The 21,332-nt window shown below is 40.1% G+C and overlaps 1 protein-coding gene across 1 annotated transcript in view; it reads left to right on the top strand.

Annotated features, from left to right (window-relative positions):
* Positions 1 to 10,581: 10,581 nt before the first annotated feature.
* pde6c (phosphodiesterase 6C, cGMP-specific, cone, alpha prime) overlaps positions 10,582 to 21,332 on the top strand; it is a 31,375-nt gene continuing 20,624 nt past the window's right edge. Inside the window, exons 1-10 of the mRNA XM_031315038.2 lie at positions 10,582 to 10,770; positions 11,227 to 11,453; positions 11,577 to 11,684; positions 13,591 to 13,746; positions 16,056 to 16,109; positions 16,582 to 16,726; positions 17,547 to 17,692; positions 18,005 to 18,198; positions 18,520 to 18,643; positions 18,763 to 18,834. Of these exons, the coding sequence (XP_031170898.1) occupies positions 11,265 to 11,453; positions 11,577 to 11,684; positions 13,591 to 13,746; positions 16,056 to 16,109; positions 16,582 to 16,726; positions 17,547 to 17,692; positions 18,005 to 18,198; positions 18,520 to 18,643; positions 18,763 to 18,834 (1,188 nt within the window). The 5' untranslated portion in view covers positions 10,582 to 10,770; positions 11,227 to 11,264. The remainder of the gene's footprint in view (positions 10,771 to 11,226; positions 11,454 to 11,576; positions 11,685 to 13,590; positions 13,747 to 16,055; positions 16,110 to 16,581; positions 16,727 to 17,546; positions 17,693 to 18,004; positions 18,199 to 18,519; positions 18,644 to 18,762; positions 18,835 to 21,332) is intronic.

Below are 21,332 nucleotides of genomic sequence, written 5' to 3'. Positions count from 1 at the left end.
GGTTGACTACAAGGGAGTTGCCCATCATCAGTGCTTGCACTGCCACACCTGTTGCCACCGGTTGCCACTCTCCTCGTCAGCCATAGTTTTTTTAAGCAGTGTCAGGAGGAGCACTCTTTTATTGTCATGTCTTTCAGTGTGGATTCTAGCGTTTGCTCTTGTTCTAGTGGATTTACTGTTTTTTTGACCTAAGCCTGTGCTTTTTTTTGTTGGACTTGGATATTGGACTTACCTTCTTGGAAACCAATTCGCTTGGACCAATTGCCTTCCTTTTTCCCTGCCTACCTGTGTACCGAACTCTGCCTGTTTTTGCCACTTTGGTTATCTGACTGAACCCTGCCTGTGTTTTCCCCTGCCAAACTGTGTACCGAACTCTGCCTGTTTTTGCCACTTTGGATATTGGACTGAGCCCTGCCTGTTACCTCTGCCGTGTTTTTTGACTTTTTGAGTTTACGCTGCCTACCAAGTTGCTCTGCCTGGCTGCCTATTACTGTTTTCTTAATTAAAACCTACATAATATACTCTCTGCCTCCTGAGTCTGCTTTTGGTTCCACAATCTTGTACCTGGCCTCACCGGGTCTGACACAGTGAGCATTTCTGTGACGTGCCAGTGAAAAGTCTATCGGGCATCATAGAAGAGAGAGTGACAGAAGGAAGAGGAAGATGTGAGAGCAAAAGTGATGAAAGAGAAGGAAAGGGGTAACAGTGTAAAGTGAGGAGAGGAGGGAGAAAAAGCTGGACTGAGATAAGAGATGAAGAGGGAGGAAGAAATAAAGGGAGAGAAACTGATACAAAAATTGAAAGCAACTGTTTATTATATTAGTCACAAGTCTCTGCCACAACTAACTCCAGCCCATACATACAGTATACGGTACATCTACTAAAGCTCTGACACAGCAAGTTCTATGGACTTTTTACATCCAAACTGACTTATGAACATTGAAACATTTTACTTGTATATGGTTTTTGTTGGTATACTTGGATGTGTTTAATTGTTTTTTATTGCATTTACAGATCTTGTTCATGTGTAGTATTGCCAGAAGATAGAGATTATATGATTTGCTTGATTAATTCAATCCTATGTTTACTGATTGGTTTCTGATTTGTAGGTTTTTGGTAATATTTTCCTTTTCACGTATAGAAAACATCATCTTTTGCCACTCTAATTAGGAATTTGGAACATCTTTGGGATCCCTGTATTTAAATGTGCACCCTAGACCAGATGTTTCTTGAGCCAATGCCTCCATTGTCATTGTAGTTTTTAATGTTTATTCCCATCAGTGACGCTAAGAATGATACCAGCGCCTTGCATAATGTAAAAATTAAATAAATAAAACATGTTATAGTCCAAAGTCCAACCAATTTGAAATGACAGATGGAGAATTCTGTTAAATAAACAGGCCAAAGCAGATATTATATTTGTTTGTTGAGGTGTTTATGCTTGGCTTCATGCCTTTTATTGTGCAGCTAAAACCAAAGCAGCGTGAGATCTGACATAAGGTTATGCGTTGCAGTTTTGAGTAGTGTAGATTAGGCTGTTGTCACTTTTACGCTGTAGACTTTGACATTATTCAATTTGAAATTCAGGTTTATTGAAACGTATTGCAAATAATAAACCGATGAGAAGAACTCAACATCCCAAACAGAAGTCTCTCATGTGAAATAACAAAAACTTAGTGTTCATGTAGAATCTCACTACTCACGGAGAGAAGCTGTTTAAGAAAATAGGTTTTCAAGACCTTTTAAGATTTGCTGCTAAGATAAAACAATGTCAAATTTACAATCTATGCATTTCTCATGCTGTGATGATCAGCCAGTATGTCATCTGCCTTCCCAATCAGAAAGAACTACAAAGAAGAACAACATTGAAGAAGACTGAGAGATGTAAAGGGTACTCAGTCATGCAGGCAGGACAAGTCAGCAACTGCAACATTTAACAAGCTCGTTCATTTTCAGTCTAGGAAGGCAGACTGTTCAGTAGGTGCATTTCAGTGGCAAAATTAACTCTTGTGATAGTCTTCCACAGTGTTGTGCTGCCGGTCTGTATTTCTTTTAAGTGCTAATTGATGTGCCCGTTCAAAGTGTTTGTAAACATCTGTAAATTTGAATGAATTAGAATGTCACATGAATAGATCATTAATCTCACTTTGTTTTGCTGCTATGGTTGCTGTAGTACTGCTGCAGGTTTGCACATACTGTTAATGCTGAAATTCCTACTTTGCATTAGTTTGTTTTTTTCTGTTTAATATTTCCAACTTGTTGGTCTGAGAACGCTTATTTTCTGTTACTTAACTTAATCCTTTTTTGGGTCGCAGGGGCAGTAACCAATTCCAGCATAAGTCTGGGAGACATTGTGCACAGACTACCTGTTTAAACTGATACTCATATTAATACCTACAAACCTGACCTCTATGTGTTTTGAATGTAGGAGGAAACTATAATGTACCCTCTGCAGCCCAATTTCATTAAAGGTCCCATGGCATGAAAATTTCACTTTAGGTTTTTTAACATTAATATGCGTTCCCCTAGCCTGCCTATGGTCCCCCAGTGGGTAGAGATGGCGATAGATGTAAACCAAGCTCTGGGTATCCTGCTCTGCCTTTGAGAAAATGAAAGCTCAGATGGGCCAATCTGGAATGTCCTCCTTATGACGTCATAAGAAGGACGGTTACCTCCCCTTTCTCTGCTTTGCCCGCCCAGAGAATTTGGCCCGCCCATGAGAAAGAGAGAGACATCATGGCTTGCAAACAAGCGAAGCATGGCAGTTGGTCAAGGCCACACCCCCACCCTCCACCTTGCCCCCCCCTCTCTCCTCCTCAATAGCATTTAAAGCTACAGACACAGAAATGGCACATCCTAAGTAAAGCTCATTGTGGGACTGGCTCTAGTGGCTGTAATTCTGCACCAAGGCTGAATTTCGGGAAAGAGACTTCAGATACAGTATTAGGGGACCACTAAGGTCTATATAAAAGCATCTAAAAAGCAGCATGTCATAGGACCTTTAAAGGTTCATCTGATCTCTGACCTAATCAATGTGATTTGGCTTATACTTTATGGTTCTCTACGGGCCACAAAATCTCTTGCACTGACTGATAGATTGTGTGTTTGGCTGGTACAGTGCTGTGCTGGTGTAAGCCATGACAGAAGGGTGCCTCTCACAGGTCATTCGGTGATCCAGCTCCAGGCGATAATGGCAATGCCAGTCGGTTGCAGGGCAGCATGAGGTCTGCTGCAAAGTGGTGGAGCTGCTTGTGCTCACCAGGAGACTGATCCATGAGCAAGCTCCTCCATGGCCCTAGTGAGACAACCTGGGACCAAACTGAGAGTCTGACAGCTCTGTGAATCACTGAATGTTGAAAAGGAAGAAACATCCTTAAAGGAGAACTCCGGGCAATTTTTACGTTAATCCTGATCGCTATAAGTATGTGAGTACTGTCGATAGCAAAAAAAACTAGCCAAATCGGTGCTAGCTAACTGGAGCTGCTGCAGCTAATGCCGAGAGCTCCCACTTAGCTAAAACGGCAGTTTTGGGGGCATATCATAAAGAGTGTCTTTGTGCCTCTTAACAGACACAAAATGCAATTAAAATGTCTGTGCAACATGAACAGGGCCCTTACATGACAACAAGATGCGTTTTCAACTCAGACATTGTTTAAATTCACCTACCCTGTTAGCTGCTAGCTGCCGTCTGGGATGAGTGAGTGTGTTCAGCCAGGCTTCGGTAATAATCATCAAGCAGCAGTTCCCTGTGTATTTGTAGCATATATATCCATTTTGTGTACGATCCATCTGGCGTTGGTGAATAGTAGTCTCTGCAGTGGCGAATTGTGTGTTAGTTGCCTTAGCCAGGCTAGCAGGGCCGACCGGCATCCTTCTACTTCTTCCCCGCCTTCCTCGCCTGCCGCGGCCGACAACAATCCACGGGCACCCGCTGGTCTGGTGGATGTCCTCCAGAGGACAGTTCATGCTTTCGTGGCGAAATTTTTGCGGCGAAATTTTTTTATTTCCCCCTCAAAAATATGTAATTGAGCACTGTAGTGGTTATGATCATATCAGTGACTATGTAACTACATGGAAACGGGACAAATTATGTCTGTTTCTTGTACAGTAATAGTGTTCTCCTTTAACATTGTAGTCCAGATAAATTATACAGATTGCATAGCTAATTTCAATTGGAGACATGTTGCTTGTCATGCTGTGGTCTCCCTGCAGTCTTTAATTAGCTAGCTGGATGGACCTGGTGGGAAGAGTTTACCAGTTTTAGCATGTGAGAGCTGGCTCTTACGGTGGCCGACAGGGGCAAACGCCCTGCAACTTAAGCAAACACACGCAAATAGACAAAACACAAGCAAATTAAGAAAACAACTTCATTAATTTGACAACACATGCACAGCATTCAGCAAACGCGCTGCAAATACCACAACACAACCAAATACATAAATGCACTGCAAATAAAAAACGATGCAAAAAGAAAAGCACGCAAACCCCGAAAAAAGAAGCGATGCAAAAAGAAAAACAACTTCATTAATTTGACAACACATGCGCAGCATTCAGCAAACGCGCTGCAAATGCACACAACACAACCAAATACATAAACGCGCTGCAAATACACACAACACAACCAAATACATAAACGCACTGCAAATACACACAACACAACCAAATAGATAAACGCGCTGCAAATATGAAACGATGCAAAAAGAAAAGCACACCAATCCAGAAAACAAATGCAACAAAAAAAACGCTGCATCCAGATTACACAACGGAAGTTCTCCAGGCCTCTAGAGGGAGCAGCTGGATTTTCGACCTCACGGGGAGAGAGGGAGGGAGGGAGGGAGAGAGAGAGAGAGAGAGAGAGAGAGAGAGAGAGAGAGAGAGAGAGAGAGAGAGAGAGAGAGAAACTGCATAGACTGCATAGACTGTAAATATTAAATCTATGTTTGAGATATGTTTTCTCTCGTTTGGTGGGTGTGTGTCGGCTCAGGTCCCAGCTGATAATCACTCAGCAGAGACGTCTGTAAACTCGTGGTGATAAAACATTTAAAACTGTATCAGCGTTTAACGTTGACGTTTGTTTAAGCCATATTACATGAGCGGGTTTAATTTCGAGGTCCGAAATTACTTAAGTGTAGGCCTCCTCAAGTGTAATATTGTGATTATACAACAACGGTTACCAACAAAATAAGTGATCAATCTGTATTCATATTGTGGAGCAATTCGCTCTTGAAATACAAAAAACTGACAGGATTTCTAGTCCCTCCTTGTTTAGTAAACCAGCCAATTTACCGTGGGATTTATCAAACTGAATAAATCCCGCCCGTACATATAAACACAAAACTGCTTTGCTAACTCCATCGTGTTGTAAGTAAGACATCTGCTGAAAAAGTTATTGTATTCATCAGCATGATTGCCGTACTGTTTAGTTCACAAACATCCAACACACCAAAGTACAAACACATAGCGGACCAGACGCGAGCTTTTATTTTGAAAAGCCGAAGCTCGGGGACAGCACCAGCCGGGAGGGCATGAGACGGGAGCATAGACTGTATATTAATAACATATTATGTTATTAATAATAATAATAATAATATGAATTTAATATCGGTTAATAACGGTCGAAAATATAGCTGTTCCACTAGCTGCTCCCTCTAGAGGCCTGGAGAACTTCCGTTGTGTAATCTGGATGCTGCGTTTTTTTGTTGCATTTGTTTTCTGGGTTGGTGTGCTTTTCTTTTTGCATCGTTTCATATTTGCAGCGCGTTTATCTATTTGGTTGTGTTGTGTGTATTTGCAGCGCGTTTATGTATTTGGTTGTGTTGTTGTATTTGCAGCGCGTTTGCTGAATGCTGCGCATGTGTTGTCAAATTAATGAAGTTGTTTTTCTTTTTGCATCGCTTCTTTTTTCGGGGTTTGCGTGCTTTTCTTTTTGCATCGTTTTTTATTTGCAGTGCGTTTATCTATTTGGTTGTGTTGTGGTATTTGCAGCGCGTTTGCTGAATACTGCGCATGTGTTGTCAAATTAATGAAGTTGTTTTCTTAATTTGCTTGTGTTTTGTCTATTTGCGTGTGTTTTCTTAAGTTGCAGGGCGTTTGCCCCTGTCGGCCACCGTAGGCTCTGGAGCTTTGGTGCTCCATATCAAGGAGTATGTCTCCATCTCTCCACTTCTCTCCAGGGAGATACCTTTAGCTTTGATGGTAGAAGAACAAAAATGCATCTTGGGATGCCCTTTGACCAAGCAGTAAGGCTTCATACTGATCCACGTTATTGTTGTTCGTCAGCTGGAATTTACTGCTGGACAGTGAACACAGTAGGATTTGTGGTTGGGGTTTGTAAACACAACATTCAACATTGGCCCCTCCTCCCCGGCTTAATGAGGGCAAAGAATTTCTAATATGGGAAGAAGTTCCACTCTCTCGTTACTTCCAGCTTCTGAACTGGTTGCAGTTCCACCAGAGTTCCATATAGGGGGCGCTCACAGGCCAGTGCAGAATGAATGGGACTCTATGGAGCTATACCCCTCAAAATCCACTTTTGTCAGAATATAATTTTTTGTCTAGTAATTTGAATGTTGCATTTGAAAGGGGAGGCTAAGAAAATACACACTGCTGGGTGTTAGATTTTTTTAAAGTGGCTTTTTTGTTCTAAAAAGCCTTTTAAAATGTCAATGACGTCATACACATATACGGCCAGAGATACTGCTTTATGGCAAGCTCTGAGTCGCTTCCTTTTTTCTCTCGAGGCATCGACAACACAGCTGACAGATTAGACTCTCCCTGTCAATACACATGCTAGAAAGAGGTTTGCTAATGTTTTAAAGACCACACCGAAATATTCACTCTGACATTCTGGTTCTGCTTCGGATGCCGTCAAGCGGGATCTCCGATCGTAATCAGTCCTTCACTGACCAATCAGCATTCATTAGCAGAATGCTAGCGTGTTATGGGCAACAACGACTCAACCTGTAACAAATCGAAAGGGCATAAGTACTCGTTCATTCAACTTTTGACCTATGACCCATGTTGAACTTGCAAAAACTACAATCAAATCTGAGATTTCTCAACGACAATCAGGCGAAAGAGACAAATTTAGCAGTCTAGCTCCATAGAGTCCCATTCATTTTGCACTGGACCGTGATCACCCCCAGTGGAATTCTGGTGGAACTGCAACCAAAGTAGGTACAATGGGGCTAAATAGGGAGTGGAACGGCTTTCCGTAGACGGGCTTTGATGAGGGTAACAGTGCTCACCAGCGGGCGAAAGCCAACTCCAGATTTACTCTCGTTTTGGAACGCTTTGTCTGCTTGGCGTTTCACCTCACTAGTATATTTGCATTTCTTTTGGCGCTGTCTGCCATTTCCGTAGCTTCTACTTGGATGTGTGCTTACGATATGGCACCTGGTTACATACACATCAAAATAAGAAACTACAGGCAAAGGTCAGGGTCTGTGCAGGTACTACAGACACTGTCACACACTTCTAGTGGGTAATGATTGAGTATTAGTGAGTAAGGGATGATTGAGAGGGATTTATTTCTGTATAAGTTTATACATGTAGCTTTAAATAATTGTTCAAAAGAAGGGTATGGTATGTCAATATGATGTGTGGTTACATCGTGATCCATACAGTCTATGATCCAGGGTCCGTGTACGTTTTGATAGTTTGTTTTTTCGTTTGAACCACAAAACAAAATAACGAGAAACCACCTTTTTTTCGTTTGTCGTTTCAAACCAAAAACAAAGAAATGATAAAAAAAAAGAGCCGTTCTTGGTTTCTGAATCCAAAAACGAAAAACGACTAAACCAAATTCAAATAACGGTCCGATTTTGTTTTTTTGAAATTCCTTTTTTCATTTCTCCGTTTGAATATCTACATTAAAAGAAAGACAGGTTGGCCAAGTGACCAGGAAGTAATAGTAAATATAGCCTATAAAAATAAAAGCCAAGCTGTTAGAACATCATAATATATCATAATATGATAATATATCATAATATGCAGCACTAACGTTATACCAGAGTAACGTTAGAAGAAAAAAAATCAATCAATAAATAGGCTTATATAAACCTGGACCGAAAGAAATATGTTAGCAACAGTAGTTTATTACAGTGATTTAATATCGTGCCTATCCACACACATCACCAGTCACGTTTAATGAGCGCATTGTTTGGTTCAATACAGTTGGTAATAGTTAACCTAAGAACTTATTGTGTGTGCAGAGTTGTTACTGTTAGCACTATATTATATAATTAAATTAATATTTAATGTGGTATCCACCGTAATGTTTCCCCTTTCTACCAGCAGGTGGCAGTATTTAAATGACTGACTGTATTGTGTCTTTGGTAACTGTTTTAAATCAAGATTACTGATATAGATGTATTTATTGTTGTTCATTTCATTTGGTTTTTGATTTAGATTTGATTTGCAACCTAGTTATCATCATCATCATCATTCACCCCCAGCCCAGAGTTAAACCTGCATGCCCTTCTGTTTTAACCTGATTCTAACGCTGCTATCAGCTTCTTAGCAGCTCAGACAACAAACTCACATCAGAAATGTCCTAATGTAGGCCATCTGGCCAAAAAGAATGATTTACCAGTGTGCTATATACTGTGTGAATCGTTCTTCTCTATACACATTCCAGTGTGTATAACATACAACACTCCCATTGTGTCATGCAAGTGAAGAGAATCCATACAAGTCTTAAACATTTATTCAACATATATAGCACATACATGCTTTCAAAGGCATTGCATGTACAATCTATGGCTGCAGAACATTTACTGTGAAGCCCTAAGGTAAGAACATTTTACAAGGTCCTCAAAAGAATGTCCAACAACATAATTACATTACTAAAAACAGGCTGTCAACGCTGAGTACATCAGCAATAACTGCAACAAAACGTTTCCAGTAACTTTTGAACAGTCCTGCTTATTGACTTGGACCAATCTTTGCCCATTCCTCTGTACAGAACAGCTTCAACTCTTGGATGTTGGTGGGTTTCCTCACATGAGCTGCTTGCTTCCTCATCCTTCCACGTCATTTTAATGTCAGAACTTTTGACTTGGCCTTTCCAAAACATTCACTTTATTCTTCTTTAAGGTAGGTGGGTAGATTTATTTTGTCACAATATAACAGGTTATATAGTATAAACCACATCATCATCAGCACATTTGCTGATGTAAGATGTCACACTGATGATGTATAATCGTCAAGGCTCTCCTGGGTGGTGACCTCATCTGTCCACACTTTGACTGTCCTTACTTATGATCAGACTTGCAGCACTGTCTTTATATTTCAATGAAAGCTTAAATGTTAACATAAAAATGTTTTAGAATGGCATAAAATTAAGAAATGAGAATGTGTCTGTACACCTATGTGTCTTAAGCAGCATAAGCAATCAACATTTGTTTGCTTTCACTCCCTCTGACTGCAGCTCAATATATCATTTGGACTGTGCAATGACAGATATCGTAGCAATAGATGATGGAGAAGTGAACTGTGCATCACTACGCTGCATGAACTTTATCTGAAAAATGTGTGTATGTAAAAGTAAAAATACAATTCCATAAATGATATTCCATAAATATTATCAAAACTTTAGGAGGTGTTCTCTGTAGTGTGGTCCTGTAGCAATACATAATGATGGCAGTTGTTAAGTAGGCTATTCTGCTTAATATTACCAATATGCCTAGTAATTGCTGACAACAACTAGCCTTTATAATCAATCTGGAATGTAAACAAAACATTTTCAAGGTACACATTTCAAAGAAGACTACTTGAATAAATATGAGGTGCTAGAAAAACAAAATGCATCAGGCGGTATCCAATGGTAGCCCCACCATGGGCCCAACACTTTTCTGTAGCTTTTCCATTATATTATTTTAATTATATAATATAGTGCTAACAGTAACAACTCTGCACACACAATAAGTTCTTAGGTTAACTATTACCAACTGGATTGAACCAAACAATGCGCTCATTAAACGTGACTGGTGATGTGTACGTGGATAGGCACGATATTAAATCACTGTAACAAACTACTGTTGTTAACAGATTTCTTTCAGCCCAGGTTTATATAAGCCTATTTATTGATTGATTTTTTTCTTCTAACGTTACTCTGGTATAACGTTAGTGCTGCATATTATGACCGTTCTAACAGCTTGGCTTTTATTTTTATAGGCTATATTTACTATTACTTCCTGGTCACTTGGCCAACCTGTCTTTCTTTTAATGTAGATATTCAAACGGAGAAATGAAAAAAGGAATTTCAAAAAAACAAAATCGGACCGTTATTTGAATTTGGTTTAGTCGTTTTTCGTTTTTGGATTCAGAAACCAAAAACGGGAGAACGGCTCTTTTTTTTATCGTTTCTTTGTTTTTGGTTTGAAACGACAAACGAAAAACAGGTGGTTTCTCCTTATTTTGTTTTGTGGTTCAAACGAAAAAACAAACTATCAAAACGTACACGGACCATCCAGACACACAACAAACCAGTTTGGGTGGCTCCCATAGACAGTATATAAGAGGTGGCTCCCCGTGTGTTCGCTTCATCTAGTGCTCTCCTCCGTGTGCGTTCGCTTTAACAGTGCACCGCCCAGCGTCATATTTCGAGACACTCCGGATCAAGTAAACACACGCACCCCACCGCACGTCATGGATATGACGTCAACGCGCTACAATTCAAACTTCAGGAAACGAAAGCGTTTGGTTAGAAAACGGTCTTGTTGTTACAAACGCACTAGTGTCAGGGGATATCTGCAGTCCGCTTTATCTGTAAGTGTAAATATGTTGTATTTATCATTGCCGGTAATCTTTGTTTTCATTAATAGACAGCGTGCATTTAAAGCCATGTAGCGTTTGTTTAATAAAACGTTCAACCAAAAACAGGTGCGAGGACGTATGTAACGTTCAAGAACTGTCAGTTTTATTTTTGAGAGATCCGTTTAAAAGATGTTAGGGACAAATGTGTCTATTTTCTGTCAATTTGTAGTAAACTGTAAAGCCGATTGCATAATTTCATATTTATGTTTATTTAATAGCACGTCTGTATGCCAGCATTTGTTTATAGTTTATTTGGGATGTTTCATAAGCCTTTACTGTTTCGAACTTTCCATTCCGTTTGATTATTTATTGTCCAATCGATTTCAGTCAATATAACTAAATACATCTGGTGAATTTAACATAAAAAACACAAGTGAAATGTGTGTGTTTTCTTTGTTTTTCCTTTAGAAGTCCAGATTACTTCCTCAACACCCAAGCAAGCAGCCATGACATCTAAAGGTGCCAAAGAGAGCATCGTCACCAGGTTGGGTTTCAAATCCAGCAGCTCTGGCTCCAAGGCTGAGGCAGAGCTGGAGAAAGTCAGAAAGGAGAATGCTCACCTCAGGAAAAAGATTGATGAGATGGCCAAACAGCACATCAAACCACCCGACTCAGAAAAAAGCAAGCTGCTGGAGGTAAACATTTATTCTAAAGGTGCATTGAACAATTTTAGGTTTGACTTCAGAATCCCCTGCCTGTCTTTTGCCTGTATGTTGTGTTTTCAATGTGTATATGTTATCTTATGTTGATTATTTTAGAGGATTCTTTCCCTTGAGACGCTGCGAGAGAGAAACAATCAGCAGTTGCTAATTAAAGAGCAGGAACTTGAAACAACGAGACAGCATCTGTCAGCTAAAGGAGGAGAGGTATGTAAACAATGACACATTTCTGCAGAAATGTATATGACTAATAGAAATACATATACAGTAGATATGTCCATCTAGACAGACAGACAGACAGATGTGGACATGCTGAGGCAACAGTTTTCTGCCCAGGCTGAGGAGATGCGTCTTTGAAAGTGCTCCTCAACTTGTGAAGATTGGTTGCACTTTTGGCATTGACTTGGTGGCATATGTATTGTTGGCAGTAGACAACTGTCAGAACGGGGGGGGAGAATCATACTAGAATCCCACTGAGCTGCCATAAAAACAGTTGGGGGGAAATAGCTTCTATCCTATTCTGACAGCTGCTCAGTTAAGTGACGTTTAGACAGCCTGCAAAAACTGCATACTAACACACGTTGTGTATGCTGTTCACTTGATATTTATGAACGAAGTGTCTTTCACTGTTGTGGGTCTGTGTTTTTGACACTGCTGGAGGAATCCATGCTGTCTATTTGAGGCCGTTGCTTATCCTTGTGAAATCTCTTCTATTGTTGAAGAAATTGTTGTTGTTTTTTTATTTAGGCTAGTCACAATGCCATCAGGCTAAAACTTGGAAATGGCATTCTGGAAAATGGAATATCAGCTTCAGCTATTTGTTTTCCCAGACGTTGTGAATGTGTAATGTGATTTAATCACACTTGCTTCTTTCTCATTCATCAACAAAAGTGCTTAAACCAGAGCTGCTCAGTGGGCAATGCCAGCAGACTGCTTTACTGTGTGAAGCAGATGATTACTTGGTAGAAGAGCAAATATCCCCAGCAAACTGCCCCTGCTTGAACAAAGGTTAAGCGTTGGTGTGGTTGTTGTGGAGGCTAGTCAAGGTGTTTGTTTATTTATATCTTCTTTATATCTTATATCTTCTTCCTGCTCTCAGATCTTCTTCCTGCTCTCAGCGAAGGCGGTCGCTTTTCTTCTCCCTCTCCATCCCAGGCCTACCGTGCTTGCTATCTTGTCTCGTCTTGTCTGTTGTTAACTTTTAGAGACTCTCCCTGCAAGGCTCTGGCTCTACAAATACCCAAAATCATGGAATTGATTAACTGGTCTCTCAGCGCAATTGACACTGTATTCTCGAGGAGGAGCACTGGTACGGGTGAGCCAGCATGTCCTGACGGAACGTTTGCTGCGGGGTATACGATGGACGGCTGGGAGAAATGGCGTGTCGTGTGTCTCTCTGCTCTTTCCGTGGAGGACGTTGAGGATATCTACCTATTCGGAACCATGATAACTGGACTGCTGCTGATTGGAGGATGCTTCGCCCTGGTTTATCGAGAAATTAAAAAGACTTTGGTAGCTGTCCAAAGCCCAAGGAAGCTGCCTGACCTGACTGAAGCTGTTGAAAAAGCGATCAGTTCGCAAACTGGAACTATTAATCGCGTGATGGAATACAACATGGTAATGACCCGCGGCTTGGATACCATCATGAAGAAGGTCACTGATTTGGAAAGAAAAATTGACCAGTTGAACAATAGAATGAATGTTTAAATTAGAGCAGCCATTCGTGTAGACTAAACAAATTTAATCTTTCGGCCCCCTTATCCTGAACGGCCTTGCCAAGGCCGTTTCTTGAAACAAACAGTCACCCTGTTGGGGCTCTGCAAGCGAGACGCCCTTGGTTCCTCCCCCGTCTTCCCCACTGGCTGCCGATTGTCGTATCGGTTCTGGACTGTTCAAGGGTGTCACCACAGTGCTGTGTTATCGCTATAACATTCTGCGGACTGAGACACTAGTGGGGCTGCCGGGCTGTGCGTTTCTCAGCAGGCAAACACTCCCTGCGAGAGTTGTTAAATGTTTTGGATGTAAAGCGCTTTGAGCTGCACTCTGTGTATGAAAGGCGCTATACAAATAAAGCTTATTATTATTATTATTATTATATTGCTGTGTATTTCAGGTGGTAGCGTCACTGCAGGCCCAGCTGGAGCAGCGGAGGAAGGAGGCCGAGCAGAGAGACACGTTGCTCCAGAATTTGTCACAGGAGACGGGGAACCTGAAAAACCAGCTGGCCACTGTTTCTGCCCGGTGCCAGTCCCTGGAAACACAGGCGGTGGTAGGTTGACCAATTTATAGCCCCTATACCTGTATAGATGTTCTCATTAGTTAGAAAAGTTCGCACTGCAATTCAAGTTTGTCTCTTTTTCCACATAACCAGTTATCTTATTGGTAATGTGTACCCTTATTCAGTACTTTTAGTTATTGATGACTAGCCCTAGGATATTATAAATAATTGTATTACAGGAAGTGAGTGACAAAAATGTGAATGGAGAAAACTTAGATTATTAGAACTCTGTCCTCTGCCACCCGTTCTAATAACCTCTGTCTGATATTTTGTGTTTTCTCATTTTGTTATTGTGCTGATGCAGTTGACATATTTTTGTTGAACAATAATGTTTTGTGTCAAATCAAATTCCAGTTCAGGGATCAATTGGCTTGAGCTCCAGCAACGCTAGCAATGTGCTTTAAAGGAACATGTTAATGTATAACTTGATCAAAATTGGTATGACATTTACCTCTGGCCGGGTTTTTAAATAATCATGGCACCTGTTTTGATCAGTAGCTAGTGCACCAAACAGAAATATCATGTTATTTTTTACAGGTTCACTTTAAGTTTCAACAGAAACAGATTTTTTTTTTTTCAGTAAAAGTGCATTGAAAGGAGACTTGTTTGGAAATGCAGGCGCAGTTTCTTTTTTGTCCACTAGGTGGCACTGTGACACCTCTGATTGTTTTCCTCAGCTGCCGACATTACCTTGAAAAGCTAATACATGGCACAAAATTAAACATTATAAATGTTTTTTCCCATGGTTCTCTTTTTCAGCCATCAATACCTGTACATCAACACATTACTTGTGAAAGATAAAATAACTTTGGCTAAGCGACACTTTCTCTGTAGGATTGTATGATTAATATTACACCTATGGTTGACACTTCCTCACAATTTTAGACTCTCCTTTCGTATCAAAAAGCAGCACTGATTTCCAGTCAAACCCTTTAATGCTTTGAACACAGCAGGCCCTCATCAGGATTCTCCTTAGCTTCTGAAGAGGCATAAGTGGCCAAATCAAATGCTACTGGTAAATGAAATGGTAATTCAGGATATTCGGATGGCTGAAGACTCACGGATCACATACCTCGGGGCTTTTGGGGCCCATAGTGAAGCCCAGTTTAAAGTTATACCTCCAGTATAATGTCCCTATCTCAATCAAACTTCAAAATCAATTAAAAGCTATTATTATAACCATGTGTTTCACATCCTTCAAAATCAGTACTTAATCGAAACAGTGTTACCAAAAATGTAGTCCCTGTAGTCACATTATTGTTTCAGTTGTGGCTAGAGCCAAAACAATAGGCAAGTGTGAATAAAGGAGTTTTTTTTAAGATACAGATTTGTTTTCGTTCCTCATAAAGGTCACCAGAATGCTGGAAATACTGTTTTTGAATCTAAACGTTTTTTTAAATTGTTTGCATTACTCCTGCTTTGGTTTTCAAGTCGCTACTTTCAGACTCATGGTCGGAAAGTATTAAAATGCAGAGTATGGATACAAATGGATAGTTATACTTGGTACTTATAAACATATAGTCTCTTTTTAATATCAGTGTCTGCGGGTGGATCTCCTTATCTCTCTGTCTTTTTGGCAATGTTCCAGGGAACTTTGCAAGCCCTTGCCTTAGCTCCTTCTGCATTACTAGAAATAATCTGACCAGCAGACCCTGACCAAACCTTTCTCTCTCTCTTGGTTTCACAAAAGCCTATTTGTAGGCTTAGCTTATGGGACATTTAAATACATCTGGAAAAAGTTGACAAGCTCATGATGCTTGTCTGGGTGTGTGAGAGCTCACAGACATGATCGTTAAGATGGCCACTGTGTTGCGAAGGGTTTGCTTGAGCTTAGGCGTTGGGTGGGATCAGACATCTCAACCTGAGGGTCAGGGTGACATAATTATGAGATGACAGACGGGTCTTCTAGGGATGGATTGTCGAGGAATTGGCTCTAGGGCTGGTGCCCTGGGTAGCGTTGCCAAGTCTATGTTAAAAGTTGTGCATAGATTGATCACTTGCTCCTGTGTGTGTGTGTGTGTGTGTGTGTGTGTGTGTGTGTGTGTTTTTTCTGCGTTATTAAAAATGAAGAAGATGAATCATTTAAACCAGGTGGCCTACAAGTGATTTTAAGCCTGTGGCTGAATTGTGTTGTGGAATACTGGATTATTTTTCGATGCATAACACAGTTTGGGTTATTACAATTTGCTAATTAAAGCTAATCCAACCCATTTAATTTAGAAACCAGTGTATACTGAAAATATAAATTTATTTAGTCTTAGACTTGGGTTTATTCCAAAAATGTGTTTTTCTCTCTACAGAATGGGCAGTTGCCTCCTGCCGATTTGGCATTGGTGCAAGATCAACTGAGAGACGTGAGTTCATTCAATGATTTACTGTGTGTTTGTACGTGCCTGTTTGTAATTTTTAAGTATATACTTTCTCACTATTGAAAAATGCTTTTGAATCATAGCTTTGTACCTAAAAGCATATCTCGCTCTTGTGCCATTTATTTGAAGTATTTCATTTAATTACACTCTGTTCAGGGCCAGGGAAATGAAAAGTTTTTCTGAAGTTCATCAGTCAATGACTAGCACCCACTTTTATGTCAATATCAATAGGTACTATCAACCAAGGACACACTGGGTATTACGTTCCAGGATAGAAGAAAACATTTTGATTATTTAATGCCACGTAGTAGTTTATTGATTTTTAAAAACCCTCGTCACAAAACAAAGCTGTTATCTACAGAAAAAAATACAGGAGTGACCTTGAATTGAACAGGTCTAATGTTCAAATACGCAGAATGTAGTTTGTGAGTGTCTGGGTTGTGCTTCTCACCACCAGGCTCTTGAGAAGAACCAGCAGTGGCTGATGTACGACCAACAGAGAGAGGCCTACGTCCAGTCCATCCTCGCCCGCACGCGGGAGCTGGAGCAGCAGCTGGCCCCTGGAAAGCAGCAACAAACCAAACAAGAGGCCACTTCACATGGTGAGGAATGTTAGGAGGATTGAATAGTAGGGCTGCACAATTTATCTTTTTTTAAAAAAATTTTTTTTTATCGTTATCGCAATATTAACTGGCGCAATAAACATACCGCGAAACGCTGCGACAGTTACCAAGACACTCGGACATTTTTTTATCAGTAGAAAACTGCACTTTAAAATGTAACTCCTTATTTTTTAGTGTTTTTTATGTTCAATGATAAATTAGGAAATTATTTCTTTTCATTTGTTTTGCAATGTGTTGTATTTTAGCAGAATACTGAAAGCAGCAGAACTGAGTAGACTTTAATATCTGGTTATTTATCACAAGTAATATCGTTATCGTGATATTTAACGTTATCGCATATTTTCATCATATTGTGCAGCCCTATTGAATCAGCTATTTCTCACATTCTCCGCTTATTCACTACAGATGTTCATGAAATGTAAAATTAAAGTTATTACATTGAACTTAACAAATGCTTAATGGTGTGCTCTGATGCACACAGTGTGGAACATGAAAAGGGGGAAATAAGGGGAAATTATGCAGTTTGATTCAGATATTAGTTTTTTTAGCCTGTCGCCTTCTTAAGGCGACTTTGAGGAGATGGGGAAAAGGTTAGATAGGGAAATAATCCTGGAATTAAAATCATTAGTAACAACAGCAGCTCTCTGGACTGTTTGGCTTTGACTATAAATTGGCAAAACGTTCTATAAATCCTCAACACAAACGATGCCAAGTACTGAAAAGTTTACATTTTTATTGCAATGAATATTTCAGATTAGCTTCTCAATTTGCTTACGAACTTTGCCACTTCTTTTGCCAGCTCCTGCCAACTCAGCAGGTCCAGAAAAGGCCGTTGAGCTGAAGAGCCACTATGAGCAGTTGCTGTTGGGAGTACAGAAAGACCTGGAGAGGCAAAAAGATCAGGTTACCCGAAGCCAGCAGGAGCTCAATGTGCAGAGGGAACAGGTAAATGTTATAGGATTTCATTTAATTACTATTTACTCATTTAATTTCCAGGTCTTAGGATTCCGGGTTCTGTCTAATTAAGTCATATATTCTATGGCTTGTGTTGCTTGCACCTTGCAGTCTCCCTATAAAAGGGTTAGCACTGAATCTGCATGCAACTGCACTAACCCCATTACATTTCTACATTCCATGGATTTAGGCATCTTTATAATTCACTTGTCACACTGTTTTGGAGAAAGAAATACTCAAAGTGGGTCAAAAGTAGACAACGTTGTGAAACTTTGCGCGGGGGGGTTTTCTACGGCTGTGCAGACCTTGAAAGCTCAGGCCGAGCTGCAGTCTCAGAGGGAGCAGGTCTCCAGGCTCCAGGAGGAGATGTCGGCGCTGCAGAGCAGGTATGAGGACAAGTGCAGCGATCTGTCGTCCTTTCTGAGGCAGTACGAAGAGAAGAGCAAAGAGTCGGAGGAGGCCAAGATGCAGCTGCAGGCAGAGCGACTCGGCAACAGGTAAAGTCTGCTCTTGTTGTAGAAATCAACATCTGCCTCGTGCAAAGAATACATCAGCCTAGGATTTAGATAAGGCCCAACTGGAGATTAATTATTAACTTTCTTAAATTCTCATTGGTCAGCAACATAATGCCAGAAAATAGTAAAATGTTTTACTGACCTTACTATGCTGGGTTGACAAACAGAGCTCAATAACTTGTATAAATGTTTTAACAATAACGGCAGAACGTACATTTCGAACCAGCATTTTTTTAAGCACTATAGAAGTGAACCGGATGATTACCAATATTTATGTGGATTGCAAAATACATTGGCATCCAGACATGCTGTGTGCGAAGAGAGAAAGGCGTCGTCTGAGTGGTCAGACAGGATGAGAATGGAACTGGAGAATATGGACATCAGATTGGAGGAGGAGAGGAAGAGATCTGCTGAACTTCTACTGCAGGTAACACATCGCCTTCACTGTCAATAGATATCTGAGAATATTAAAATCTGATTCCAGATTTATTTGAATGGGAAATGATTTAAACGTGAATGTATTTTACTGATCATGTGGCCTCACAGGTGAATATGCTGCAGAAGTCTCTTCTGAGCCAAAATGAAGAACAGAGGAGACTCGCAGCGCTGGAGCAACAGGTAACATTGTAAATGTAGTTGCAGTCACAGTTTACACAAGCAGAAATCTGTATCAAATGGTGGAAAACAAACGCTGAGGTCAGCAATTAGCGAGTACACAATTTTAATGTTTGCCGTGTAGGTGGAAAATCCATCAGCTCAGTACTATTATGTAGTATGAAGCACATTGAGTTGTAACTATATTGTGAGTGACTAGTTCTAGTCATTTTTAGACATCCATACTGATCCCGCTTGTGCTGAATTGCACAAGTACAATGAGTTCTTGGCTCACTCCTCCTCATTTATTTTTACCCTTCCTAAGATCCAACTCTCTGCCAAGGACTTTGAGAATGAAAAGATTGATCGTCAGAGCATGCAGCACCAGTTACATAAAGTACTGAAGGAGCTTCGCAAGGCCCGGGATCAGATTGCTAAACTGGAGTCTGCTGTAAGTGTAACTGGACATCATAACCACAAGTTCATTATGTCTTTCAAAAATACAACTTCAGTCGGTTAGAAAGGTTTATGTCAAAAATGTAATAGTATTTGAATTGCAATTGAAAGTATTATTCTGCCCTTATGAGAGTTGAAGATACTTTTAATGTATCACTTTGGGCCAAAGCATCTGCTAAATTAATCTAATGTTTTGTGTTTCAGAAACAGCCAAACAGCCGTTTCTCAGAGCCCAGCTCTTACAACAACTTTGAGCGTCTTACTATCAGCGACCCGCCTGGTCCGACATCTCCCTCTAAAGTCACCAACCTCCTGGACGAGAGTTTCCTGGAGTGCCCAAAGTGTCGGGCGCCCTACCCCACCAGCCGCCACAGGGAGCTCCTGGCACACATTGACTACTGCCTGGCCTGAGCTGGGGGAGATTTTAGATCAGTGGTTCCCAGCCTGGGCATTGGGACCCCTCCTCACTCAAGGGCAAGATAGCAAAGCTGCCACACATACAACATAAGCAATTATTTCTCTTTACCGCTCCAGGCCTTTTAAAATGTTTTAAAATAAAAATGGGGGGGGGGGGTGTTCATAAGCCAAAAAGGTTGAGAACCACTGGACTAGATCACAAGATCCATGAAACTTAACCCCTGCATCGTATTTTAAACACACTGTCTGTCATACACTGATTCCACAAATGCAGCACTTCTGTGAGCAACAAAGGTGAGTAAAATATATATTTTTAAACTCATCTTCCAAAAGCTGATTAAACTGCAAAGTTTTTTTTTTTTTTTTTTTTTTTTTAAATACTGCCCCTGCTGTCATAATGATCAGTGGATACAAATTTCTGATACATTCAATACTGGGACATAGTTGTGTTCCAAGCATGATAGTGTGCAGTTTCTATAAACAAGGTTTGTGGTAACACTGCAATAAGCTTTTTGTCTTCACTCCAGAACAGATATTCAAATAGATCTTTTGCCTCAGAGTGGGTTGAAATCCAAACAGCTGGAATACCTCAGTTATTAGTAAATACATATCATACTTCAAATATATACATGTATGGGAATGAAGGGACATTTTTAAAATGCTGCGTATTTCATCATCTTAAAACTATTTTTAAAAGTGTTTCATGCTATATGAGTATGACAATTTAAAAAAAGAAAAGAAGAAAAAAAAGTCCAGTTCTTTTTGCCCTTAGAATACCATCAGGCCAAAGATTGATCTATTCATAGTCCTTCCATATTTCTGGGGTCTTTCTGCTTCATTCTTTTTGCGTCCGTTGCATATGTTTCAGTTTTTCTATTTACGAAGCTCTTAGTGAATTTTATTTTTGTGTGTTTGATGAAATTATTTATTCTTGGGTTGTTTTTGTTTTTTTATAAGTGAGGTTACTGTCTTTTTAGATGAGAGCTTTTATTTTCCGTAAATATAAGCAAAGATAATTATGTATTACTGTACAATGTTCTGCGTTTATGATTGCCTTTTCTTGTATCATCATCATGGGATGTACCTTATTGTATTGTATGAAAGTTTACAAACCTGCCTAATACAGTATGTTCTATTGATTAACCAGCTGTAAACACACTGTTCCTCCACTCCTAGTTCAAGTAATTCATACCTTTGGTGATTGTGTGTAACATTTTCATTGTTCTGAAGAAAAAGAAATTGCCCCTAAGCAGCGATGGTTATTTGCCATTTTGACAGTATTGAGTTGTAGGACAAAATAATAGGGAAAAATGTGTCTTTGTTTAAGGTTTTTGTGTTCTTGACTACATTCATAGTCATAATTGTGGAATAAACTGGTCTGCAATGTGTTGCCTATAAATCCCTAGTTCCATTATACCAAGTGTGGTGGTGTTTCTCTGTCTAGTGTGTTGCAGACAGTTGGACAAACTATGCTGATCCATGCGACTTTAACCATGACCAACATCTTTTTCCAACCTTAACGTTTGATTTGCCTAAACCTAACTAGACCATAAACGAACACACCATTGTCCAAGTATTCTCCCCTGTTTGAGTGTAGCTCACTTCAACCTTCACTTTTAAAGCTGGCAGCCCTGTGAGGCAGGAATGAG

The sequence above is a fragment of the Sander lucioperca genome, chromosome 22 (assembly GCF_008315115.2).
Source record: "Sander lucioperca isolate FBNREF2018 chromosome 22, SLUC_FBN_1.2, whole genome shotgun sequence".
In the NCBI taxonomy this organism is placed as follows: Eukaryota; Metazoa; Chordata; class Actinopteri; order Perciformes; family Percidae; genus Sander; species Sander lucioperca.
Note: the sequence above shows the minus strand (reverse complement) of the source record. Positions and strands in the feature narration are given on the sequence as shown.